The following is a 26,955-nucleotide window of genomic DNA, read 5'->3' as shown; positions in this document are numbered from 1 at the left end:
TTTTTTTTCAAATTCATTTGTTTAGCTTAACAAACAAAAATAAACGAACTTTATACGAATAGTTCACAAAACACTCTGTTGATTTATACCCCTAAGCTTCAGGCCTTCAGCAACGCAACATAGGCAAGTGCTACATTCTTGCAAACTGCAATGTGCCGTATGACGAATAGCAAGGGATGCATTGATCTTAATAAAAAAATTCAATATAATATATGATCAATGAGAGATAATGATGGTACAAAGTATATTTAGCGCATGCAATGACAAAAGAATGGTTTAAGAATACGATTTGCATAATGTAATGGTATAAGAATGGTTTATGAAATCAATGTTTATCGTATATAATATACAGGATGACGTAAAATCAAATATGTTTAAGAATGGTTTTGCATAATAAAAATTTGATATAGTTTAGGGTCAATTTGTAAATAAAACCTTTTCTTTTTCAGTTGAAATTCCTTTTTAAGATATGATGCGAGTGTCAAACCAAAAGGTTAACATCCGGAGACCTCCCTCTAAAACTACATTACATTTTTAAACAGTTCGCGGCTAAAACACTTCTCAAACTCGAAAGCCTTGTATCTAATACGTACATATTTCTCTGGTCAAACTCAAATGCGCGAGACAAACACTTAGTAAAGGCAATCAAAAACCGACGACGATGGCGGGGGCAATCTCTGGCCTTGCGTACCCCGACCGGTTCTACGCGACGGCGGCTTACGCTGGATTCGACGGGTCTCCCAATCCCAGCAATAAGGATATTGTCTCCATGTTCTCCAACGACACTGCTTTGATCCTCTACGCCCTATACCAGCAGGTAATATCACCATTCTCTTTTCCCTTCTCTCTTTGTTCATTGGATCCCGCCTTCTCCAATTCGACTCCGGCTTGTTAAGTTTTTTCTGATTTCCAGCAATGTGATGTGTATCTTAATTCGGATAAGGATTTCGTATGTTAGAATTGATTTCCCGTATACATAATTAAAGCATTTGAAGTATAATTGTGGTAGATCTGGCTGTACACTCTGAATTCAAAACAATTCGAACGTTGATCTCTCAAATAATTGAATAAACATTTATGCAGCACTTGAAATATGAATTGGATGAGCTTGTGTTTTTTTGGTTTTTCTAGGAGGTTTATTTATGCTGTAAGGTGGTGTTGTTGTAATGGTCATTTTATAATGTTTTTTCTTGGTTGATGATAAAATTTTGAGCACTCTTTTCCTCCTTCTAATGTCCGTCGAGATACCTTAGTGTTTTGACGGTTATGAAGGATGATTTTTAACGAGGCCTCCCTTCTTTTTTAAAAAAAAAATGTAGCACTTGAAATATGAAGCTCATGTTTTGTTAGGTTACCATTTTGCTGAATTGCTATGTGGTTTGCAGGCTACTGTAGGTCCTTACAACAACAACAAAACTCTATTTCCATATGCAATGGGGAAAGGAGGAGGTAAGGTAGTAGGTTGTCCCCCAACGCCAGGTTGAGAGCAGCTTCCGTGGAAGACATTCAGCAGTCAAAAAATTAAAAATAAAGATAAAATGCAATACATGTTTAAATAAATAAATAAAATACGTAGTTGAACAATCTTCATATGTAATCTTCATATGCACGTCTGTAATGGGAAGTAATCCCTGCAAATAAATCCCTTCGTAAAATTATCTGCATATAGACAGAAACGAAAGACCCGGCCAAAATTAAAAAGAGGAAACATGAAGAGTAGTATACACAGGATTCAACGATAGCAGGCTACGAGAAGGAATAAAGTCAAATGGAATAAAACCTAAACTAAGGCAACACTACTCCGCTACCTTAATTCTAAGCCTTCATAAATTTCAATGACAAACGTATAAAAAGTATAAGTAATGAAATTACTACAAATACATTAAAAGAAGACAAAGATGATATACCCAATGGATGTGACTCGCCCTACTCGACTACCTTGATCTTAAGTCGCCATAATTTCCTATCAGAGGTCATGTCCTTGGTAAGGGCTAAATTCTTCAAATCAGATCTCAATCAGTCTTCCCACTTCTGCCTTGATCGACCTCTCCTTCTGGTACCATCGACTGTAATCGACTCTACTCTCCTAACCGCATCTGATGGTTGTCGTCTTAGGACATGCTCAAACCATCGTAGTCTTCCCACCCTCAATTTTTCGAATACAGACACCATCCCCAAGGACATCCTAATAGCAGAGTTTGGTGTCATGTCCCACAGAGTCTTACCACATACCCATCGAAGTATTCTCATTTCTGCAGCATCTATCCTCCTTACGTGATCTTTCTTGATTACCCAACATTTTGATCCATACAACATCGATGGTCTTATTGCCATTCTATAAAATTTTCCTTTTTAGATGTACCTTCTTGTCACACAAAACTCCAGTCCACTTTAGCCATCCCGCCTTTATACGGTGTGAAACGTCATAATCTTCACCCCATCTTTATGTATCATAGATCCTAGTTACTTGAAACAATCCTTCTATGCATGTTCAAAAACTGAGTTTGTGGAATCCTGTTGAACAAGGGAAATGGAGAAGGTCTGCAAGCTCATTTTCTTCTATCTGTAATTTTACCTTTGTAGTCTTCTTGTTGTTGCGTTGTAATGGTTATTTTAGTTTATTATTGTTATGCTTAAGGTGATAATGTTCTGATCTGTTTGCTCAAAGTGGTGCTAATGGTGGCAGTGTTTATTCGGAGAGATGTGAATGGATAGGCAAATATGCGGGTTTGATTTTATTGGTTGTTTCAACATTTGGTGACATTGTTGCACTGTTCTGCATAGTATGTGTATATATATGCGCTTGTTTTTTATGTTTGTCTATTGTGTAAACTCAAGTATTAGATGATCAAAGCAATTTATTATATGTCAAATGAATGTTTTGTGTAATTTTTCTTCTTCTTCCTTTTTGATATTCTTTTGATAAAACTTTTCACTATTAATACAGCTGGCAGCAGCTCGGGAAGATGGTTTCTACAGAAGCTATGCGTCTCTTCGTGAAGATATTGGAGGTTTAAATCAATAACTTTTTCGGATAATTTTTTTACGTATACGAATCAATTTAGTTTGAGGACTTCTTGTCCAGGAAGAAGAACCAGGATGGTTTTCACGAGCTTCTAACTCTGGCTTGGAGCCTGTCACAGATGTACAATTTAATGTGAGTAACCTGTTACTTTCTCATTTTTTGTTCTTATTTTGATATTTCCCATGCTCTGTTATTTTAACAGTTTTGGTTGGGCAACGTTATCATTTAAGGGCATGTAACTCTGTTACAGATCTTCTTCTCAACTTTTAGAGGAATTTGTGTCTGTACAATTGTTCTTTTCGGTCTGTAGTTAAATTTTAAATGAGAGAAGCCATATTGCTCACTGGAAGTGCTTTTATCGAGGTCTTTAGTTCTCTTCACTTTCTTTTTCCTTTCAAACTTGTTTGCATGTTCACAGCATAATTCAAATGTTGAACCCATCATCGAGAATGGGAATTCTTTCATTGAGATAACGACAATTACTGCTGAAAATGGAGGGCTGATGGAAACTCAGGACAAAGATGTTGTACCAGAAGGCCTTGGTTCGGTTGTTGTATATGATCAATGGATTTCACCTCCAATAACCGGTCAACGTCCTAAAGGCCGATATGAGGTATTGGTGTCTGTCATTTAAACCATACCTTTCTTCTTCATCTTTCCTTTTTCTGCATCTAAAGAATGTTTGCTCTTACTTGTCAACATGCAGCAGCAGTTGTCGAGGACAAGATGTATATACATGGTGGAAATCACAATGGTCGTTACCTAAATGACCTTCATGTAAGTAATTTGTTTACCTTTTAAACATGCAATACGCATGGTTATGCAATTTCTCCATGAGTTGTTCTCGTAACATCTTATATTATATTCCTTATACAATTCAATTTAATGTATGGTTTTGGACTTGAAATGAAATATTTCTAAATTGTAATTCTCACTTTCCAGTTCTTTGCTTGGAAATTATAATCTAATTTTGCAGTCTTGATAAGCTTTGCATTATTGTTCATACTCTTTTATTAAGCTATTTTTACATGACAGTTTTCATGTCCCTAACGTAAGGTTTGATACAGGTTTTAGATTTGAGAAGTTGTATATGGTCAAAGGTTGAAGATAAGATTGGATCTAAGTAGGTGGAACCTCCATCTACTGTAAATATAATCCCTTGTGCTGGTCACTCATTGGTTAGTAGAGAGCTGACTTTCTTTTTATTTTCCTTTGATTTCTCAAAAGCAATGTTCTCTAAGAATTATGCACAACTCTTTAGAATATGTTGGATAAATTTTCTAGTATTCATGCTTAATTCTCTTTGTCCTTTATACTTTTTTCCATGGATACTTTTGAAGAACAAGTTTCTTTAAATTTCTGGCCATAGAGAACCGAGTATCTTTTTATTTTCCTTTCATTTCTCAAAAGCAAAGTTTGAGTGCACATTTCATTAGAATCTGTTTGCTAAATTTTCTTGTATTCGTACCGGTTGTCTTTCTGCAGTTATATTATTTAATTCTCTCCCTCCCTCTCTTCTATTTTCCCTATAGATACCTTGGGAGAACAAGCTTCTTTCAATTGCTGGCCATACAAAGGATCCTTATGAAACTATCCAGTGTCCTCATTCTTTCCCCTTATAACAATTTGAAATTTTGAAACTATTTTTCTCCATCTTTCTCTTGTTTTCTTATTCTACTGTTCTGTATTCTTATGGCAGTGAAGACATTTGATCTGCAAACCGGCACATGGTCAATGTTGACAACTTAAGGAAAAGCACCGGTATTTATCTTTTCTTCTGGTTAACTATCTTTCTTTCTCCTGTACCAACTAGAAAAAATTACAGCACTATATTTAGAAACTTTAGCAGGTTCATGGTTGTTGTGGTATTCACAAAGAATTTGACCAGCCTCCGGATTTTTTATGCGAATTAACGTTTCTTGCTCAATTGAATACGTTATCTAAGAAACTGAAAACTAAATAATAGAATGTTGATTGAAAGGCAATGTTTAGCTGAAAATTTATAGGTATGCTTGAACAAAGGCTTGAGAAGCAAAAATGTCGACTGGATATGTGTGTTTATATAGTTTTCTGCCCCTTTATTTTCCTCATGGCAGTATTTTTTCTGAAATTCTTCCCCAATAGTTTTGAGTTTTTCACCCTAAGTTGAGTGTATTGCAGCTGGCTCGTGGTGGTCAATCTGTTACCCTCGTTGGAAGAATCTTAGTAATATTTGGTGGACAGGATGCAAAGCTAACGCTCAGGAATGATCTACATATACCTGACCTAAAAACCTTGACCTGGGATGAAATTGATTCCGTGTAAGAATATTTTTGGCAATTTTGGTCCTGCACCGTCTCTCCACACTCCACATATGTTACTGGATATCTTCATTCTTCAGTTAAAGATGTGCTTCTGATACTTATAAAGCCTTTAACATGGAGATTGTAAATGAGTTTACATTTGCTACCTACAAAATATCAAAATCTGGCTTGAACTAGGTTTGTTGCAAAGCACAAGCAGATTGGTCCATAATTTTGACCTAATAGGTTCCACTATCATAACAGCTATCTGATGTTTCAGTTTCTATCTTTTTCCTAAGAGTAGTTTGCCATCAAAATTGAATTCACAATTACGTCAGCTTCATTCCAGTAAAGAACTTATTATTTAAATTACCAAAAATGCTATACAAAACTGATATCGAGGTTGTGGTCCAAAATTACTTCACATGCATGGATTCATTTTTGTTTTTGGTACACTGACATTGGACATGCAGCATACTTGAATCCAAATTCTGCTTTCTAGTACTATTTCTGAACTTCTTTTCTCTGTGATTGATATGTAAGCCAACCACTTTACAAACGGACATTTATGAAGTAAAATTCAGCATGATATAATCCTTGTATTATACTTCTATTTTTAGGTGTCCCTTGCACCCAATTATTTTTATAGATTGGAACAGTTGTATTCCACGATAACTCTTGATATTTGTTTATTATCATCGTCATGCAGGGGGGTACCTCCCTCACTGCGGTCTGGACATGCTGCTGCAGTACATGCAGAGCGTTATCTTCTTATTTTTGGTGGGGGTTCACATGCTACTTGCTTCAATGATTTGCATGTCTTTGATTTGCAAACTGTAAGATAATTACTCTTTCAGTCTTTTTGCTTGTGCTTTTGAGAAATTAGTATATCTCTTTTACGTACTTGGATTTATAGATGGAATGGTCAATACCCAGACAACAAGGTGAGATACCCACTCCTAGGGCTGGTCATGCAGGAGTGACTGTTGGGGAGAACTGGTTTATTGTTGGTGGTGGAGACAATAAAAGTGGTAAATGTCTCACATCGAAATCAAATAGAAGATTACTATTTTAAATTGTTCCTTGGATGATTTTCCCATTATATGCTTAGTTTAGAGCTACTATAGTTTACAGTTATTGTGAGTTTTACAGAAGAGTTCTCTCTGATTTTATTTCACTTGAATGCAAAAGAAGAGATTTTCCTAATTTATAGAACTAGAGTTACAATCCTAATTAAAGTAAAATTCTTTTAAAACTAGTTTAGAGATAAGATAGCATCTTATCCTTTTGGTAGATAAGACTCGTACTAAGATTTAAAATTACTAGCTAACTAACAAACACGCACGTCATCTATAATCTACACTCCCCCTCAAGTTGGTGAGTATACATTGTAGAGTCCCGGCTTGGAGTAAGTTCATCAAAGGTTGTTCTTGGAAGTGTTTTGACGAGTACATCAGCTAGCTGTTTATGAGTATAAACAAAGTTGAGTTTAACTGTCCCACTAGTAATCTTCTCAAGGCATGATAGATAATTGTTTCGATTTCTATGGTTACATACGGCTGTGGATCCCAAGTTTATTTAACCTATTTTTTGGGTACAATAAGAGTACGTAACTTGATGGGTGAAAATATAAGTTTCAACTGTTAAACCGCGACTGTTTCTGATGGATTTGAGGCTAATTTGCTCGAATTTATCAGGAGCAGTGCTTTTATCTTGCCTAATATGTTCAATTAGTAAATGACAGATTTTATTAGATGATGTGAAAGATGCTGTTGACAAAATATTTCTTTCGTGAATTTTAAATAAACTGCAATCAAACTTAATTGTCAAATATTGAAAGTAAAAATGAAATATATATATATGATTTTTGTCGAAGATAAGAAAAAACAAGAGTAATAATTGTTAAAAATACGTGTTAATATTAGTACATACACAAATTAGATCAAACAACTAACATATGTTTATCTTTAATCAAATTTTGGAGGAGTATATTAAAAATAGTCCTTATTAATTCGTTGAAGATAAAAATTTTAAACGTGCAAGTATCGTCTGACAATGTTCGTTCTAACATATCTCTTCAACACATACATCATTGTTTTTTTTAAAGACTTTGGTCCTATAATTTTTCTCTAAACACATTTTTCTTTTTATTTTAATCTTCCAATATTACATAAATAAAAATACACACATTCAAATATGGTTGATATGTTTTTAAAAACACATCTTCACCTTCATAACAAATAAAAGATATCAAATTAAATAAATAATCAAAAACAATGATTACCAATTTGACATTTAATCATTTTTATGGGTAAATGAAACTAGTCTTGAGAACCCTTTCAAAGAAAAGGAATGTTTTCATGAAACATTATAGCTCTTGGAAAGCATGATTCCATTTCACTCGTCAACCTTTAAACATAGAAACCCTTTGAAGCATAATTTTAACACAGCTTCGCGCCCATTAAACCCCCAAAATGATACAACTAGTTCCATCCCCTTTCCCACCTATCAAAACCTGAAAATCAACATGGGTAACTCTAAAAATTCCCGAAAGCAAACCAAAACGAACTAATCCTTGTTTTACACTGATTTCATATACTAACATCAAACCTTGACATTTAGATCATGTCACGACTATCACCAACTCCGAGTATAAGATTTAATCTTGTGTAATGCAAAGCCGAAACGCATATCAAGGAAACAGAAAGGCAACGATGTATTAGGTTCAATGCAATTAAACCAAGTAGTAAACATTGACAAATCCACAAACCAAGTTCAACATAATCCTTAAAAGAAACAAACTAGAATTTAATAGTCATTGACAAAAACATTTTCCCCTCCCATGTTCCACTACTGCTGACGGACTTCGGCTTTCTTCTTCTGCCAAAGCCTATCAAGTGCACTGTCAGCATCACCCTGCAAACATGAACAAACTAATACTTAAGACAACTCAACTTCATCATATGATCTTGTAAATATATCGAAGAACTTCCAAAACATCACATATACCAACAATAAAACATGGCAAAAAATAATAATTGAGATTCGCGACTTAAAAGCATAAAACATGCGGACCAAGCAACGGCCCAAAACAACTAATCGGCTAGTAAAGACACCGAACACGGACCTGGGCACGAACAAAGCCACAAAGTGCAAAAGTGGAGAATGTTCCGGTGTATCTGCCAAGCTCATCCAAGTGTCCAACATTAATCTGAACAGAGGCATGATCCTTCGAGGTGATCAGCCTATTAGTGGCCGAACTGCAACAACAACATACATACATATAAGCTTCCAACACAATCAATGTAAATGAAACAGAGGTGACCGTCAGGATCAACACCATTTTCTGGGGATGTAAAGATCCATGTTTTGACCCTCTTCATTCTGCATCTTTGCAAATTGCTTAAACCAACAAGAATCCCGAAACACTCAAATCACCTATTTCAACACCAGTTTATATTCATCAACGAAAAATAACACGCACAGGAAAAATAAAGAAAAAGCAACTTCATTTCAAAACCCAATAAATAAATTACTAATTCGAAAAACAGAAAGAGTAACAAACATTTCTAGAGAGAACCCTAAATCCAAGCTTAACAATTGCTATTTAAGAAAAAGTTTACGATCATGTTTGTATTAACATTTTAAGAGAAAATAGAAAATGCATGCTTATCAGAATAGCAGAGAACAACAACATTTAGAACTGTAAAACATGAAAGTTAAATCCAGATAGGCAGGGAGGCGTACAAGATGAGAAAGAGAGGCTGCTGCAAAAGAGGTTTAGAGCTATTTGTTTGCTGAATTTATATGCGAAGAAAAAAAAAACCCTAATTTATTTTCATATTTAGCCCACTGGTGAGTAGAAATCTATGTGTTTACTCCGAATCTGAGCCTGTTTTGTTCTTGAAATACTGCTCGGTCCACTAAGCCCAATATGAACCCACTGTTTGCAAGGCCGAAAGTCCAAACCCAAATCATGCCCTTTTCATTTAAAATTAAATCTAAATTTTTATATTTAGCTTAATTTTTATAATTTAAATTAAGAATGAATTCAAAAAATAAATATTTTAATTAATTTAAATATTAAAATGCATTCTATATGATTATATTAATTTTAGTATATATATATTCAGAAGATATATTATTGTACTATTATCAAAAGAATTGCTTTTCATTTTCAAATGTTTTAATTTTTGTGTAATCTGTTTGATAAAATATAATTGATTTTATTATAATATAATGTATGTACAATAAAAAAAATACTTTTTTATAATTTATAATTTAAATTTTGGTCTGATTTAAAGTGTCTTATGGTGCAGTTTTTTTTAGTGGAAAATAAATTACGAGAAAAAATATGAATTTATTGTGAATGTAAAACTATTGAATTAGTAGGCCCGAGACCAAAGTCCATCATTGATTTTATTGGAATGCAAAAGTTTCTTCTATGGTATGATATAATTTTTTTTAATTAGAGTTAATATGTTTGCATAACTATATATATTTATAAGATTTTAAAATTTGATATATTTTATTACTGATTATGGTGAAAACCTTTATATTTAATTATAATTTTTTATCATATTACAATTAGTAAGTTAACTTTCAGATCAAACTGTCGGTAATTTTTTAATAAAAAATAATAAATTTAAAACCTAATGAATATTTGTATGATTATTTTTAATTTTTAATTATAAAAAAATCAATAAAATAATATCTTATTTACTTAAGAAACACTTAAAATGTGAGTTCATATATCTTTTTTACTTTGGCTTTGAAACCGCAGTTGTTCTAGAGACGAAATAAACTTTTTACAGAGTTTCAGCTTTATTTTTGCCGTAAATTCCGACATCTCTTGTCTTCGACTGGGCCCCCCATATCTAAGTTCAAACTATTTTCTCTTCTTTTATTTGTTTAGTTAATATCTTCTTCGACGTCTTTTATTTCATTCTTAATAATTTATATATAATTTATTGATTAATTAATTTAAATTAAATATCTTAAAATTTTATTACCAATATAGCAATATCTAACATTCGACTCAATTTTATAGTTACAAATTGTATTTTTATATTAAACGCGAATTAAATCCTTTTACATAATTGTATATTTAGCAACCGAGCAAACATGAAATAAATTATAGAATTAATGATTATTTGTTGGCAAATGATAATTTGCATTTTACTGCATATTTAATGTAAGCGAAAACTATGCTGAGAGTCACTAACTTTTAAAGTGTTTGCAATTTGATCACTAAACTTTTAAACTTACATTGGAGTCATTAAATTTTTAATTCAATTTTATTTGCGTATGTCCACATGTCATCTTTTAATAAAACACCTTCTATTCAGATGACAATATACCTCATTATCTTATTGGTATAAAACTGAGACGAATAAATTATACTCGTTGAGGATCGAACAATGGACTTTAGAAAATATGAGGGTCGATGTGCTTCTGATTCTACAATGTTGGGGTTGAAATTTGAATGGCGTTCAATAATGGATGAGGAATCCGACAGATCCCATGGAAGCCGTGCAAGCAAGGCATGGACATGGCTGGCTTCCTTTAGCCACCACATGGAGACTATTTTTTTTTAAAAGTTTTAATTTTGAAGCATTCTCACTTTGTATTGTTTATGGATATTCCCCTCATATGGCCAGTTAGGTTTTGTTGCATATTTTCCAATTCATATCCAGCTTTTCTTTTATATATACTAAGAAATAGATCAATATTTTTAAATAGAGAAATAATGTTGGAACCAAATTTTATAAAAATATCAAATATGAGCCCCCACAAATGTAAATACAAATAATATTTATATTTAAATTACTTTTGGATATGTAAGTAATGGAGATATATAATTCTCCCACACAAAATAAAATTTAAACAAGAAGGAATATCTTCCTGTTTTCAGTGTTTTGTACAAAGCATATGATTAAATCACACAAAATAATAAAGATATTGAAAAAAAAGTGATTAAAGGAAGTGTCGTTCTACAATCATATAATACGTTTTAGGATTCTTACATATTTTTTTGTTACGGTATAAAAACGCAACACCAAATTTTTTAAATAAAATAATAAAAGTTATTGATAAAATACAACTAAATTTAAATTAGTTGATTCTAACTTTGGTAACCCAATTTCGCCCACCGATAACAATATTATAAAATAAGATTAAATTTACAGTAACTAATGTCAATGAAAACAACGTCAATGAAAAGCAATCCAACCCGTTGAAAACAACGTTGAAAAAGAATCTAAGCCATTCGATGATTTCTGTTCAGACAGCAGTTATTTTGTAAATCCTATCCACACCCACAGATAAAAAAATGAATTGAAAGAGAAAAGACAGAATATAAAACATTAGAAAAAAATCCTACCCAAAAAAAAAATCCAAAAGATAAAAAGAAAATTTTTCGTTTTCCAGTTCATTTTCATTTCTAAATTTCTTTGAAAAATCTGATTTTTGCGTTTCTGTTTAGTCAATCAGAAACGAATTTAAGACGACAAGTATTTTTTTTTTTTTTGCAATTGTATCTGATTGGCATCTGAGGTCGAGTACGTTATAAGGGAGGAAGAGGAGGAGGTTGATTTGAACGGTGTAATTTTTTCTTTTGAATTTTAGGAATTTAGATTTTGAGATATCGGGGTTGGGTTAATTTTAAATTTAAGTTTATAGTTGTTTTAATTATGGGATTAGGGAGTAAAGGTGGGGTGGTGGACGACGGTGATGGAGGTGGTGGTGGTGGTGCTGCTGATGGGAGCGATGGTGTTGATTGCGAAAATGGAGGGAAGTCTTTCGGTTCGGTTTTATGCTCGATTTGCCTTGAAATGGTGACTGATAATGGAGATCGATCGTGGGCTAAGCTTCAATGTGGGCATCAATTTCATTTGGGTAAGTCAAAATTGTCGTGATTTGGAACTGATTTTATCAAGGAATTTTCATTAAAAGAAAAACTGGGATGGGAAGATCTGAGCTCCAAGTTTGCTCATTTGATTTATAGGGTGTGTTTAGTTCTGGTTTTGATTGATGATGCAAATGAGGAAATCATAAAGATTAAGCTTTTTTATTGCTTATGATATTTTATTAGCTGGCGGTGAAAATGAAAATGAAATTTAGCTTCTTGAAGAATAAGTTAAACCAGAATCAATCTAATGCAGCTTTGATGTTTCAATAAATTGCTCCTTCTGTTTTTCCTGTCAATTGCTATCTAATTAGATGATCGGAGTGAAGTTTTCAATGCAATTAGTTTTTGCCTTTTTTAGAGACTATTTGTCTGAGAATCAGGTTGGAAGCAAAAGTTTATGTGATCTTCGGATTTGCTCAGTTATATTATAATATTTCGATGCGCTGCAGCATGAGGGAAATGACTACTGGCATAGACATTTGCGGAATTTGAAGGATTTGAGAGTATATTGTATGTTATTTTTGTTGATGTGGTCAGTAGTAGACAGTGTGAGAAAATGATCGTTTTAAGTCTGTTTTAAAGGTTCTAATAAATTATTACTGTTTGCAATGATTGTGACCAGATTGCATTGGTTCAGCATTCAACATAAAGGGTGCAATGCAATGCCCTAATTGTAGGAAAATCGAAAAAGGTCAATGGCTTTATGCCAATGGTAACCGTTCATATCCGGAATTTATTGTGGATGATTTGACACATGATGAAGACCTTTATGATCTAAGCTACTCTGAAATGGTAATGTTTTATGTCGCCTTATTTGGAATTTCTTTTCTTTTCTGCATCTTGGTAGGTTTAACCATCTCATCACTCATCCCTTACCCTCCACCCACGCCATGTCAATTTAAAGGACCATCAATTTTATTGGTTATCTATTGAGTGAAACTTGAGTTTTGATGCTCATAGTTAATGAACCATATCTCTTTTGCTAAAGTTGAGCCAGTCGATTCTGTGGGTTTCTTAAGTTCAACAATTTATGCCCCAATGAGAATTTGACAGATTAGGGTTTAAGTTGCGCTGCTCTTTCCATGTATGGTTTTGCAAACCTACACAATCCTGTCTCCAAGTTAGTATTTGCTTTGGGCCCTCTTTGGCTCTTAGTGTGCATTCATTTTAGACTTACCGATGAGTCCATTTGAAATCTAATTTTCTGCTTACTTATTTTGCTTTTCTTTTTTATTTTGTTTTTGTAGTCGTTTGGAGTTCACTGGTGTCCGTTTGGAAGCTTAGCACAACTTCCTTCATTCGAGTAAGTGTGATTAATTTGCTGCTTCAAATTTTCTGTGCTGAAATGTGTCCTTCCTTTGTCTCTTCTTTAACATCAATATCTTCCATCTTTTATTTTTTGCATGGAATCTTTGTGATAATAACCGCGAGAGCGAGAGAGAGTATGGTGGAAAGTTGGTATCTTTTTAGTTAATATTGATTTACAAATTGGAGAATATTCATCCTCTGCTTATTATTTGTGGTGGCAAAATGGAATTGGAATTAAAACAAGTAGCCGATCTGTGATCTGTCTTTCACCTTACTAAAATAAACGTAACACCAGCTTGAATGTAACTGAAGCAGTTTTAACAATCTAAAGTCAGAAAATAATGTCATGCGACCCAACTGCAAAAACTTATCTTCATGGTTCTTTGTCGAATGCAAATTCTTTCCACATGAGATGCACCACATTACTTACCAATGTTTTAAGGGGTTTATTCACCAGAGTCATCTTTAGGCTGGAAGTATTTCATGAGCTTAAATTAAAGGAGTATAGAATATAATGGCATAACTGCATTGTTTATTCCGTTGGAAGTTACAATATCCTTATTATTCTAAGTTGAAAAAAGCTGTTTTAGTATAACGTTCCCTTTTATTTCTTTACACAAATTATTACTGTATTGCTTGCCCGGTTCTTCTTGCCTTGTTCTAGTTTCAATTATGTTCTTCCCTTAACAAGTCCTCTTTTTGTTGCTCCTAGGGTAGGAGAGTTTTCATCAACCTCATGTAAGTTTTTTCCTTGTTTTTTCAAGTTTGTGAAGGTTTTCTGGCCTAATATACTGATTATAAGTTATGCTGGATGCAGATCACGAGTTACTGGGACAGCAAGCCATCTTTGCCGAGCATTCAGCATCTGCTGGTCATCCATGTCCATATGTAGCTTACTTCGGGCCAACTATTCATCCCTCATCCTCAAATTCCAGTGGAAGTATTTCAGACAGTCCTACTTTCACTCACTGGAATGGTCCATCAGTGCCTAGTGAGATGCCTACGTCTTATGCTTTTCCTGCCATGGATCTCCATTATCACAGTTGGGAGCATCATCCCCCTCCATTCTCCACATCAAGCAGTCGAGTTGGTAGTTCTGATCTACCTTCAAATCCGCCCATCAGTCAAAGGTCCACCAGGAGTAGTTCCGATATGCCAAGACCAGGATCTTTTATGCATCCATTTGTTGTCGGCCACAGGTATTCCTCAATACAATTGACATTTGGGATGCGATTGAGTTTTTCTACTTTATGGAAAATAGAAAATATGTAGAAGCTTTACCATTTTGTTCCGCAACCATTTCCAAGAAAACGGCTACAATCTCTTCCCTTGAAATAATAACTCCCCTAAAAAGTGCCGTAATGATACACACCGACAAAACATAAAGTTATTTTTAGGCCGCTGTTTCATTTTCAGAGTTAAATTGTCATTCAGGAAAGAGAACATTTTGTTACATGTGGCCATTCTTTGTTATATAAATATCATTGTATTGATGGTGTTTTATCTGCCAATTGTTTCAATTCAAGTGATGTGTTTTGCAGTTCTGGTGCAAGAGCAGGGAGTTCGGTTGCTCCCTCGTTGATCCCTCCTTACCCTGGTAGCAATGCTCGGGCCCATGATAGAGTTCAAGCTCTCCAGGCATATTATCAACAACAACATCCTAGCACTTCGCCAGGCATACGGACACCCATTATTTCCGGCTCCCGAAGATCAAGCAATCACAGAAGTCATGTCCAAGCTGGACCAGCAGCCTCATCATCTGACCAGGTGGGTGGCTTCTATTTCATTCCATCTGGCACATCCGGCCGTAACTTTCAGGAAGCAGAAAATCCTCCAACTCGGTTCCATGCATGGGAAAGAGATCACTTTCCTCCATTTTCACTAAACCAGGTTGACAGAGAATCCGGTTGGAGCACATTCCATCAATCTGCTGCCGGTGCATCAGATCCCGGTGTAAGATCCAGCAGCTTCCGCCAGAGGCACGGATCCGAGAGGACGCAATGAAAAAAAAAAACTTTCGTAGTTTATCTTTCCTCATTTACACCCTTATTGGGTGAAGCAAAAACTACCCTACTGTGAATGAAACCGAAATGTTTATGTATGGTTTGAGAGACGGATATATGGGTGAAAACTATGATGTGGCTCCGAAAACAATCATTTTGGTAGCCGCATGGTGTTTGTGCTGCACTTGGCTTCCTCTCCTATGCTTTGGTTTTGAGGCTTATCAATTATTTGAAAATAAAAAACCGAATGTTGGATAGTATAATTGGATTCAGCTATTGCATTATGACTTGCATACGGTTTGAATATTAATGTTCAATTCACATATTCAACGTTTGGAAAACCATTTTACATGATAAAATGACAAACATGCTTGTATGCATTTTGTAAACCACAGATGGAGTTTAATTCAAGAATTCTACTAAAATATTATCATTCGTCATATTATTATTTATGCACTTGTTATATAATTTGACTAACTGAACCAACTGAAGAAGCAAGAATAGTTAAACAACTCACCTGTAGGTCTTGCCATGAGGCTGAAGAAGGTAAACCTCGACAGTCAAAGCCTATAACCCGAAACTTGATTTCTTCTTTCTTTGCCTCATAAAAATGAAATACGAAAATTCACCTCAATGAAAGCATAACCAACCGGCCTTATTGGGATCTACACAAATAATGACTGGATGACCTAGAAAACAAAATTTAAAAGTTGAATGATAAAATCAGATTTTTTTATAATAGTTTGAAGGGATTTTATCTATTATTATTACTTTATTTTAATTTAATATTTGAATTAAGCCTATTAGAAAATTAGAAAAAACAGACGAAAAGAAAAGTTTACAAATCACGTGGTACAGTCCAATATCGTAGGAAAAGTAGTCAACTTTGTCTTCCTAGATTTTCGACGGCTCACATTTTTACTTCTCTCCGTCGCCAATTTTGCTTTGCCTTTCTCATTGTACAAGAATATATTTCTAATTTGCTTCCCTCTTTTATTTCTGTTTCTCTCGGAAAGGCTTATATTTTCAGTTATACACAATAATGGCGGAATCAAAGACCAAGTTTGAATCCATAAGGGGATGGGTTGTTGATCACAAGCTTAGAACTGTTGGTAATTATTTTCTTTTTCTATTTCACTTTTTTCACTGGAATTTTTTTTGAGTTTCTTTTGCTTAATTTTTTTTATTTATGGTTTGTTTTCAAACGAGAGGTTGTTTGTGGCTTAGCGGAATTGGGAGTTCCATTGCTTACAATTGGTCTCGACCTAACATGAAAACCAGCGTCAAGATCATTCATGCTAGGTAAATCCTTTTATCAGTTTTCCATTTAATTTTGTTTTTGTTTGGTTATTGGAATTCGTATATATTTCGTTCGATTCATGCAAAAAGGTATTACGAATGAATGATAATTTTCCTCTGGAAGCTTGAAAGGAGGGATAGAAATTTTGCCTTCTGTCTTCATAACCGATGTAGGAATTTATGCTAGGAATTTATGCTAGGAGTGCAAACTTAAGAAGTTAAATTAGAATGCTAGGGGTGAAATTAGATAATCAATAAAAAATATAAAAAAACACCTAAAATATAAGAGAATTTGAAATTTGTAGGGGTGTGGTAGCATCCCAACACCCCTTTGGTCCATCCCTGTCTCTATTCCTCTTGGTGTTGGTCATAAATGGCTTGATTACTAGTTTTTCTAGCTGTTGGGTTCGATTACACGGCCATATATATATATATATCAACCACCTGTGCTAGGTGATGCAGATAGTGCTACGTTCGGTGCCTGAACTAGATTTTTGTTCCATCCTGGTTTCAAGACATGAATTTGTTAGGAGGAAAGTAGTATCCCAAAATGGTTCATCCACCTACTTTAAGAGCTGGATTCCAGAAAGGATGGGGCTCGATCCCCGGTTCTCGCATTTGTTAAATCCCCCTTCGCCATTTCTTCCTACATCTTGGTTTATTACTTACCAAAAATGAGTTTTGGGAACTTTTTAGGGTCTCCCAACATTTTTTTTTTATAGGAATTGAAGGCCTCATTAAAAACCTCCTTCTTGATTAGAGAAACTTAAAGAGAAGCTCCTTAATCAGCGGAAGAAGGAAAAGAGTGCCTTAAGATTTCATTGAACATAAGGACACCAAAATACATCCAGATATCGACCCCATACATAAACAAAACACCATAAAACAACCAAAAAACACCCCCATAGCAGCAACAGTAGCTCAACCTAATATCAACCACAACAACCTCTAAAGGACTGACCCAACTAAAAGTCTAACTCTTGACTCGGAGAGCACCAGAAAACAGACACCTAAAAAAGAGACAAAAAAATGACAGCTGACTCAAACCATAGTATCCAAAATAAAACACAGACATCCAGGAGCTTATATCCACACGAAGAGGGAAGAAAACCAAACTATAGACTCTGGCTCCAAAGCTGGAAAAATGGAATCATAATCTGGCTCCCAGAACAGACAAATCTCCCACACATTGAACCTTCTACTGCTGCTTGATTTGGCTGTATCAGGCCATTAATTGGGGACCCAAAACTTTCTCTGCTAACCCCGATATATCTCTTCCATCCAGCCTGTCAACCACCGCCCCAACCTGTTGGGCATCCCCATCCTGGTGGGCCTCCACACCCTTGGAACTACTAATAGCACGCCTCTTGATAATGTTAATCACGTTCTTCATCACCTTTGCCTTTAACCGACCATCCAAGTTGGATGAATCAAAAAAATCCAATATTCTCTCTCTATCACGTGCAGACATACAACTTTCGCTGCTTTCAAAAACTGACTCTCTAGCCCCTTGATCCAGCACATTCTCGTGCTCCACCACATCCTCGAATTCCGATGGAATAATCCCCAAACCAGCAGCATAATTCCTTAAGCCCATAATAAAATCCTCCCCTATGTTCCTTTCCACTACTTCCCCACCCGACGAGAAGCAGCCACTAACTCTTTCCCCCATACAACACCCCACCAAAGATAACGGGGAGGCAACTGCCTCATCCATCAAGAACGAGTCTGCCCAGACTGAATCGGGACTGAAACAAGGCTCAAACTCAGAAAAACAAACTGTAAATAACAAGTCCACGGCTTTCAAAACAACGGATTCTTCCACACGTGTTTGACGGTTTGTAATAATTTGAAACAAAGCCCTTTCAAAAGAACCTGGATTCACAGATCCTTCGTCAATGGAGATAAGTTCTCCCCATTTGTCTGCAATGCTTCTGAAGGTGGAGGGATTCCACAAAAACGGTGGGATCCCTTTGCACGAAAGCCACGCCCGACGGATGCTGCAATGAAAGTTTTCCGACCACACTTCTACTTTGCCAAAACATTTATTCAATGCCCCCATCTGATTATTCAGCGTGAAATCCCTACTCTCATCATCTTCAAAAATGATTAGAACTGCTAACCCGCTTAGCCTCATGATTTTCGGGCCTAAAATGCCTTCCTTATGCATTATGGTAGCCAACTCATTCATCTTTAAAAAATTTCTGCACCACCCTACCAAGCTGCCTCTGCAAGTTAGCAGTTTGTCCTCGTCAACAGAACCCACAATGGGAGCCTCTAAATGCCCAACATCCTCCCTTTTACTTTTGATCTCGGCTGGTTTTAAACCCGAAAACTTCTTTCTCCAAAAAGCTTCCCGGGGTTGAAATCTGGCCAAAGAAACTCTAACTTCATTACCGCGAATCCTAGATCTGTCAACACAGTTGATAGCCTTCCTTGCGTCCTCCAATCTGGTGAAACGAACAAAGCCAAACCTACTTCCTCCCTTGCTTCTTTTGTTAGGGATGAAAGAATCGACCACCTCTCCATGTTTATCGAATAACAACCAAAGCCCTTTATGATGAAGACGCTCTGGAATGTTGAAAATGATCACCGTAAAAAAATTTTTCCCAGCAGAACTAGTCACCTTACTTGCCATCATAAGACAAAAAGAGGGATCAAAGAAAGAGCTGTAAAAAAACGCCTAAAAAACTAGAGAGAAGCAGGAGCTTCTCTCACTCCTTCGAAAAACTATGGAAGCCTAAAAAATGTCTCCCAACATTTTTATTAGAGCTATGGTAATCTGGTTAGGATTGTTGCAGCATATTTGATTAATTGAACTGTAAGGACTATCAGGAATCCATTTTTTACGTACAATAAATGAATTTGAACGATTGGAATGATTTTCCTTGGTTTTTTATGAGTGTACTTTTCTTAGTTATGCTGAAACTACCGTGACGTGTTTAGCTTCAACTTTTTGCCATTTCATCTGTTTTATTCTTCAAATTTGCTTGAAGGGTACATGCTTATTCTTCAAAAATTTACAAAGTAGAAGTTCTGTGTTTTTACACATGCAACTAAAAAATTAATGCGGCATGTTATTTTGCTTGAGCTTTGTGTGATAGTTTCTGTTTTATTCTGCAAGTTTGCTTTGAGGTTACATGCATAGTCTTTTACGCCTAAAAGATGTAAAAAATGGGGGGAGGCCCTAGGGGGTTTTCAAGGGTTTACAAAATAGTAGTTATGTCCTTAACTTGTGCAAAATTGTTACCTCTTTAAACCGTGCTTTGCTCTTCTTTTCCATTTTCATGTTGCTTATCTTATCGGGAGCCCCCTGGTCACCCAAGGAATTGTCTATCCCCTCTTAGCCTTGATGCGATGTGAGTTCAGTTTGGTCCGTACGTGCTAATAGCGGAAGTAACGTGACGTCTGATCTTTAAGTAGCTTTTTTAGGGGCACATTTGTTTTGTATTTATTGCAGAAATCAATGTTTATCTTAGCCTAATAGAGGACAATAATGGTCGAAGGGTTTACAGACTTAGTAGTGCTGCCATTTTATACACGAAATATCGATTCCTCTTTAAACAATGCTCTACTCTTCTTTTGCATCATCATGTTGCATATTATGACGACTTCTTTTAGGGGCTTATTTGATTTGTGTGTATCACAATACTTAATATTTGTATAATCCTTTTTGTTCGAGCTGGACTTTCTTTTTGTCTTCCTCAGCTTCTGATAGCTTTTGATGTCTACACCTTTCTTTACTCACCGTGCCTCATCGGTAACTCATTGCCATATGCCTTCCCGTTCAGGTTGCATGCACAGGCCCTTACATTGGCTGCATTAGCTGGTGCTGCGGTAGTTGAATACTATGATCACAGGAACAGGCCAAAAGCCGATCCATACGGGAAATATCTTCCATACTCGCATAAAGATTAGATGACTCTTGATTAATTTTGCCTCATTTCTCATCACATTCTTTTCAGCTATTTACCTTATATACATAAAGCATGCATGTGAGGCTTGCAAATGGATTGAGATTAAGTTTTTATCCGAGCAATATATGGAAAACCAAGTGTTTTTCCATCGATTGAAGGATGACTAATTCCAATTTGTATTGAACATTGATCATCAAATTGATTGAGTGAACTTTTAGCCACTTGGTAAATCATCACCATCTTATGTGATTGATCATTCATGTGTTGGTGAATGAAAATTATTGCAGTTTAATGAAACCAAAATGTGATTTTAACAAGTAATGTAAAACCATTTGAATTGAATTTGAAGGAAGACATGTTTTTGAGTAAAGCTTTTGGGTGTTTGTGGTTAGGAAAAGAATTTGACTTGTATCTTTTGGACAAAGACAAGTGGAATAAATGGATTAAAATTAAGTTTTTAAAATCATATTGAACTAGCATAATTTATTCATCGTTAAACACCTTACTACTTAAGCAAAAACATAAATAATGATATAAGAGGGGTTAATAATTACCAATATTATTTATAGTATTGCCTCGAAAGTGCAAAGGCGGCTAATGACCTAACCCTAAGCTATTTTCTCCTAATTTCTTCCAACAGTAATCCGAATGGATAAAGATGAGGGTATTTTGGATTTTTTGGCTTTGAACTTGATAAAGGATGACCTAGTCACGTGACACTGATGTGGCCTACTCTAAAATAAGTGGATAAAGATAAATCAAAACTTAAAATAAATGATTTCTTTAATTTTCGTCAATAAAATTTATTGATATCTCGTTAGGTTTTATTAAAAAACCATTATTGTTTGACTATAACGTAATTACTAAGAGATTATTTTTAAGAGAAATTTGCGAGATGTAATCTGTTACATAATCAGTGTAATATTTAATAATTAAAGATATTATATTTAACGATTTTTTTATAATTATGGGGTGAATACTGCCATTAATAATAGTCATACTCTCCGGTTAAAATTTAATTAAAGATATTAAATATTATTCTGATAATATTTTTACACTTTTCCATATTTCTTGGCATAAAATATTTTTAGAGATCATTAAATTATATTTAAATAATTATTTTTTAAATGTGATTTTAAAAATTATAAAATAATTATTAAATTTATCAAATTACTTTAAAATAGTTATTATAGTATTATAATTGAGTGTAAAATTTAATAAATTTAATGATTATTTTAAAATAATTTAATAAAATTTAAGAATTATTATTTTAAAATCTTAAAATTTCAATAAATAAAACAATAATTTAAACATAATTAATTGGGCTCTTATTAACTTTATCATATTTCTAAACAAAATGAACTAAACAGAGATCCATTTGTTGGACTCCCACCCGATCTTATCTGCAACCACGTGCCTTCCTTTCATTTGCCACGTCATCACTTTTTCTCAGATCCAGATCAACGGTCTATGTTTATCCTAACTTGTTCGACTTTTAACTCCCCTCATTTCGTCGTTAAATATCTCCCATTGAGTCTCCTTACCATTCCGACTATCAAGTTCCATTTTAAACAACAAAAGATCTTAAGAAACCCGACCTCCTGTCCATCTTCTGATCTATGGGGCTACTTGACCAGTTGTGGGACGACACGGTTGCGGGTCCCCGACCGGAAAACGGTCTCGGCAAGCTCCGAAAGCACTCCTCTTTCCCTCTCCGGCCTAACTCCTCCAAGGGTACGCTTAGTTAGGCCACTCCACTTTAGCCAATCATCGGAATGGCAATATATATATATATATCAGTAAAAGCAATGAAAATCGTCACCAAAAGTGATTGAAAAGCGTTGAATTGAACTGTCGAGCAGCTACCAATAAAGAAAAATCGTTACGAAACTCGAACTTTATTATTTTTCAGTCAGTAGTTTGAGATTTTTATTATCTTTTAACTTGTGTTATTTTCTTTAATTTGGTTCGACGATGTAAATGATCAGAACCCGATGGCGGGAGTATGAGATCGTTCAGTGATGAAACGACGTCGGAGGAAACGACGAAAGTGACACGTACGATCATGATCGTAAAATCGCCGCGTTACCAGAGCGGATCACCTCCGGTTTCGCCGGCCGAATCGACTCCTCCGGTATCTCCTTTTTCTGGTAATATATATGTATACAAAAACTTTTCCTCTGTGATTGTCGAATTTGTCCCTGATTTGTTTCGTAAACCCCAGATTTGTGCTCCCTGGGAAAGTAGAATATCGAGGATTCGAAGGGTAAATCGGGCAACTTAATTTGTGTAATCTTATTAGCGCGCTTTAGGAGGGTAGTTATGTCATTTGATAACTTTTTATGTTTTCCTCAAACGGACATAGATAAATTCAACGTTTGGTGGATGCTAGCGTGTATTTTGTCCTAGTGTTTGGAAATGACAATAAAGCCCTCGTTGACGTACAATAATGCATGCAAAAGAATAAAGTTTTATGGGAAGTATATCTGCCCCAGTTTGGTCCGTTTAGTATGTTAAAGAACTTTTATAATTTTGTGGGGTATAATGTCACAACAATCTACATATTTTGACGCTAAAAATCAAAACTAAACATTACACCAAGGTTTTATTTTATGTAGGAAATTTATGTCAACTAACTTTGCTTCATTTGTTTGATGATAGATGTCATTGTTGTACAATTGTTAAATGTTTTTGGTCCTTTGAATGTCCTTGCCCTATTGATATTCAGCGCATTGTGTAGGAGGCAGAGAGCCATTTCGGTTCCGGAGAAGGTCAACAACGGATGCATACGAGAAGGCAGGGAGCGAGGTTGGACCTCGGAGCGCTCCTCCTCCTTATGACGTGTGAGATGTGAGCCTCTCCGGTGATCTTTTATTCTACGTCAAACCGATGTTTGCTTACCTACGACGTCTTCACAGCTTAAGCTTATAATGTAATGTCAATTAGAGTTTGCTGCTTTGTTCTGCAATGCAATGCATACTTATAAGGTTTCGACGGCGCAAAAGAGCTGTAAACTATGTAGAGATGGTAATGTAAGGTTTTCTTTCTTTTCCTCTCTTCTTGTAAATAAATTTTCGGTGTCGGTTTTGGAAAAGGGGAAAGACTCTTTTTCAGTTACTCATTATTGCAATTCAATCCACACCCACATTGAGGACGCTCTTCAAAATTATGAAGGGGAAAACAAGCAGCAGCAAACCCTACAGATGAATTCAAGATCATCTCCTTTCCTTAAAAGATTTCAACAATATTAGCCCATATGAAAAAAAACCTTCACTTTAACACCTTGCAAGTTTGCCCTTTGATATGTACCCTTTGATGGTAATTCTTATATTTCAACTGGTAAGACCCTTCAAGAGAGAAACTACAAACTATCATTCAAGAAAGCTTACAACTTCCCCGATGAAATTGTCCAGATTATAGCCAACAACACCTTCTGGGAGAAGACCAATGGGAAAATTGAAATCTTTCACAACTTCATTGGCTGTTGGCTTATCGTTCTCACGGCAGATTGTTTTTGGGATAAAAGATAGTGAAATGGCAAGAAAATATAAGGGAAAAGTTGGTGAAGAAAATATTGTTTCCATAGTTCTGTGTCTGGATAGCTATTTTTTTAATAGAAAATGTAGTTGAAAACAAAGAAGACAACAAGACAAGCAGGGAAATTTTGCAACTGCTTCCTTCAACAATCGACAGCAGTATCTGTAATTTGTAATCTAATAGTTAGAGTGGACACAGGGTATTGAGTTTGGGATAGCTTCGATCTTAGGATTAAAAATATAGTCAATTTTAGCTCAACGGGCCCTGATATGGCTTACTCATATTTCATTGGGTTAATTTATAATCTCTTAAGATTAAATATCTTATAATTTATTATTTATTAAAATAATATTTTTTTATTTCACATAAGTAAATACGTGTATGCCAAAATATACTTTTGAAAAATGTATAGTCACTCGTGATTTCTGGAAATTACGAATCATATGTGTTTTATCCTATTTGATATTGAAAGAGTTTGAAGAATGCATATATATATATAGTATAGAAATTTTATATAAAAAACATAGATAATACATATAAAAAATAAGTGTTAGCACAAGCAAAGAAACATCATGATAACAAAAACATACATATGTAAGTTTTGTTTTTAATCACTTAATAAGTACATGTGAAAGATTATATTTAAACACTTAAAAATTAACATCAATTTTTTTTAAAAAAATAGTATCATTATCGCCCAACCTAATTGTGTTAATAATAATACTAATGTTAACACGGGTCAAAACATATTTACAACACATACCACATGTGTGTGTGTTTCTTCTTTTTAGAAGAGAATTATTTAATTTGTTTTCATTTTAATCCCCAATAATTCATTCATTTTCAAAAACAGTTGTTTTGTATTACCTAGCAACCCAAATATGGTGACTAAACTAAGCATTTTCATGGGGATTCAGGTTCAAAAAGACAGGAATAGAAAACAACTCCTGGATAGGCAAATGGATTTGCAGATAAAATACATGAATATTGGATCCTGATTGGAAGTGGAGAAAAGTCTTCCATTTCACTTACTCCCACATGGGTGGTATTTAAAAATAAAATAAATATATATTTTTAAAACAAATGGATATCTTTAAAAAAATCACTTATTAACTTATAACGAATTGATTTAGTAGGATAATACACTAAATTATCTAAGAAAGTCCTGAATTCAAATATTAACGTTTAGATATACTAAATTGAGTTAGGATGATTAACACATAATGAACATATGTAATACTCGATCCAATTTAATCAATCAATAGATAAAACACGAATGATTATATATAAAAAATCACTTATTAAAATGATAATTAGACAAAGGGGTACACCAAATTAATCGTTCGTTAACGGTTGAATCTATATAAATCCGAAGATTAATACAACTAAAGTCTATAGGGCCTAATGCCACCAAATACAAGAGTTGTAAGAGAATTTTAATTAGTTAATTGTTTTTTAATTAAATTATTTAAATAATGTCAATTAATGATTAACCTTAACCGATAACAACAACCGAAAAAGTTAACAAATTTTTACATGACCAAATTAACACGTTAAATATAATTCAGTATCTAAAATTGAAACGTTTTAAGGTTCTATAGTAAAAATCGATATGCAAATTAAAAAAAAATGGATGTCCCTTGTTCCCATATGTAATGGGATAAAGGGGAGGTAAGATAATAGGCTACCCCCAACACTAGGTTAAGAGTAGTTTCCGTAGGAGACCTCCAAATTATAAAATGCCCTCCATGGGACTCTATCCTACAACCTCAAGGTTAAGAACCTTGTGCTCTACCAATTGATCTGGATGGTCATTTCGATATGCAAATTAAACTTTTCTTCAATTAAATTATTTCACGATTAACGATTTAATAAAATAGTATTCTAATTGAATCTCACGCTAAAATTCAAAACTACAATTAAAATAATTTTAAACTTTAATAATGAAAAACATACACAAGTTTAATAATTAACGATATAAATTATCCAAAGTTTTGTATACAAAAGTAATATATTACTTAATTTAATTACAAAATTTATGAAAGAAAAGTAGGAAAATAAAATCCCCACCTAAGGTTGTAAAATCAAGTAATCGTTCAAGTTTCAGTCAGATTTTGTCAAGTCAGGTCAAATCGGATATAGGTTGAGTTAGGTCAATTTAATGGTTTGACTCGGATTAGGTCAGATTCAAGTCAAATCAGTTCGGGTTATTTTCAAATTGATTTGACATCATATTCAATTTGAGTTCAGGTTGGGTTAATTTTAGTTCAAATCGATGTCAGTTTCTGTCAAAATCACTACAACAAAACATACTTTTAGCAGCGGTTTTTTAGTCCTATAGCGGCGTTTTTAAGCGCCGCTAAAAACACCACAAGAAGCGCCGATCATACCAATGCCGCTAAAGTTAGCGGCGTTTGAGAACAAAAAACGCCACAATAGGTCAAGATCATAGCGGCGTTTTTGGAACAAACGCCGCAAAAGATCGATATCTATAGTGGCGTTTTTGGAATAAACGCCGTAAAAAGTCAATATCTATAACGACGTTTTTGGAATAAATATCGCAAAAGGTCAGATTTATAGCGGCATTTTTGGAACAAACAACGCAAAATGTCAGATCTATAGCGGTATTTTTTGAAACAAACTCCGCAAAAGATCATATCTATAGTGGCGTTTT

The 26,955-nt window shown here is 34.5% G+C and overlaps 4 protein-coding genes and 1 pseudogene across 9 annotated transcripts; 4 read left to right on the top strand and 1 right to left on the bottom strand.

Annotated features, from left to right (window-relative positions):
- Positions 1-3,346: 3,346 nt before the first annotated feature.
- On the top strand, positions 3,347-6,419 carry LOC120162442 (annotated as a pseudogene).
- Positions 6,420-8,068: 1,649 nt separating this feature from the next.
- On the bottom strand, positions 8,069-9,172 carry LOC120161589 (40S ribosomal protein S21-like). Its single transcript, XM_039171809.1, has 4 exons — positions 9,055-9,172; positions 8,648-8,745; positions 8,435-8,567; positions 8,069-8,223 (listed from the first exon to the last, which is right to left on the bottom strand). Exons 2-4 carry the CDS (start codon positions 8,695-8,697, stop codon positions 8,158-8,160), a joined length of 249 nt encoding a protein of 82 aa, XP_039027740.1. The 5' UTR covers positions 8,698-8,745; positions 9,055-9,172; the 3' UTR covers positions 8,069-8,157.
- Positions 9,173-11,715: 2,543 nt separating this feature from the next.
- Positions 11,716-15,788, top strand: LOC120161953 (E3 ubiquitin-protein ligase RFI2-like). Of its 2 annotated transcripts, XM_039172151.1 has the most exons (7): positions 11,716-12,204; positions 12,840-13,009; positions 13,465-13,520; positions 14,238-14,263; positions 14,343-14,724; positions 15,067-15,292; positions 15,416-15,788. In XM_039172151.1, exons 1-7 carry the CDS (start codon positions 12,000-12,002, stop codon positions 15,527-15,529), a joined length of 1,179 nt encoding a protein of 392 aa, XP_039028082.1. In that variant the 5' UTR covers positions 11,716-11,999; the 3' UTR covers positions 15,530-15,788. The 2 variants fall into 2 exon arrangements, with proteins under 2 accessions (XP_039028082.1, XP_039028081.1); XM_039172150.1 differs by having other exon boundaries at positions 11,719-12,204; positions 15,067-15,788.
- Positions 15,789-16,450: 662 nt separating this feature from the next.
- LOC120161956 lies at positions 16,451-20,832 on the top strand. The gene is made up of 3 exons (XM_039172157.1): positions 16,451-16,640; positions 16,740-16,830; positions 20,619-20,832. Exons 1-3 carry the CDS (start codon positions 16,571-16,573, stop codon positions 20,743-20,745), a joined length of 288 nt encoding a protein of 95 aa, XP_039028088.1. The 5' UTR covers positions 16,451-16,570; the 3' UTR covers positions 20,746-20,832.
- A 1,470-nt stretch (positions 20,833-22,302) lies between these two features.
- Positions 22,303-23,838, top strand: LOC120161954 (dormancy-associated protein homolog 3-like). 5 transcript variants are annotated; one of them, XM_039172155.1, is made up of 3 exons: positions 22,303-22,478; positions 22,733-22,878; positions 23,488-23,838. In XM_039172155.1, the coding sequence occupies exons 1-3, from the start codon at positions 22,364-22,366 to the stop codon at positions 23,596-23,598; spliced, it is 372 nt and encodes a 123-aa protein (XP_039028086.1). In that variant the 5' UTR covers positions 22,303-22,363; the 3' UTR covers positions 23,599-23,838. The 5 variants fall into 5 exon arrangements, with proteins under 5 accessions (XP_039028086.1, XP_039028085.1, XP_039028084.1 ...); XM_039172154.1 differs by having other exon boundaries at positions 23,485-23,838; XM_039172153.1 differs by having other exon boundaries at positions 22,733-22,894; positions 23,488-23,797.
- The last annotated feature ends 3,117 nt before the right edge of the window (positions 23,839-26,955 follow it).

Source organism: Hibiscus syriacus, unplaced genomic scaffold, assembly GCF_006381635.1.
Source record: "Hibiscus syriacus cultivar Baekdansim isolate YM2019G1 unplaced genomic scaffold, ASM638163v2 tig00111402_pilon, whole genome shotgun sequence".
Classification (NCBI taxonomy): Eukaryota; Viridiplantae; Streptophyta; class Magnoliopsida; order Malvales; family Malvaceae; genus Hibiscus; species Hibiscus syriacus.
Note: the sequence above shows the minus strand (reverse complement) of the source record. Positions and strands in the feature narration are given on the sequence as shown.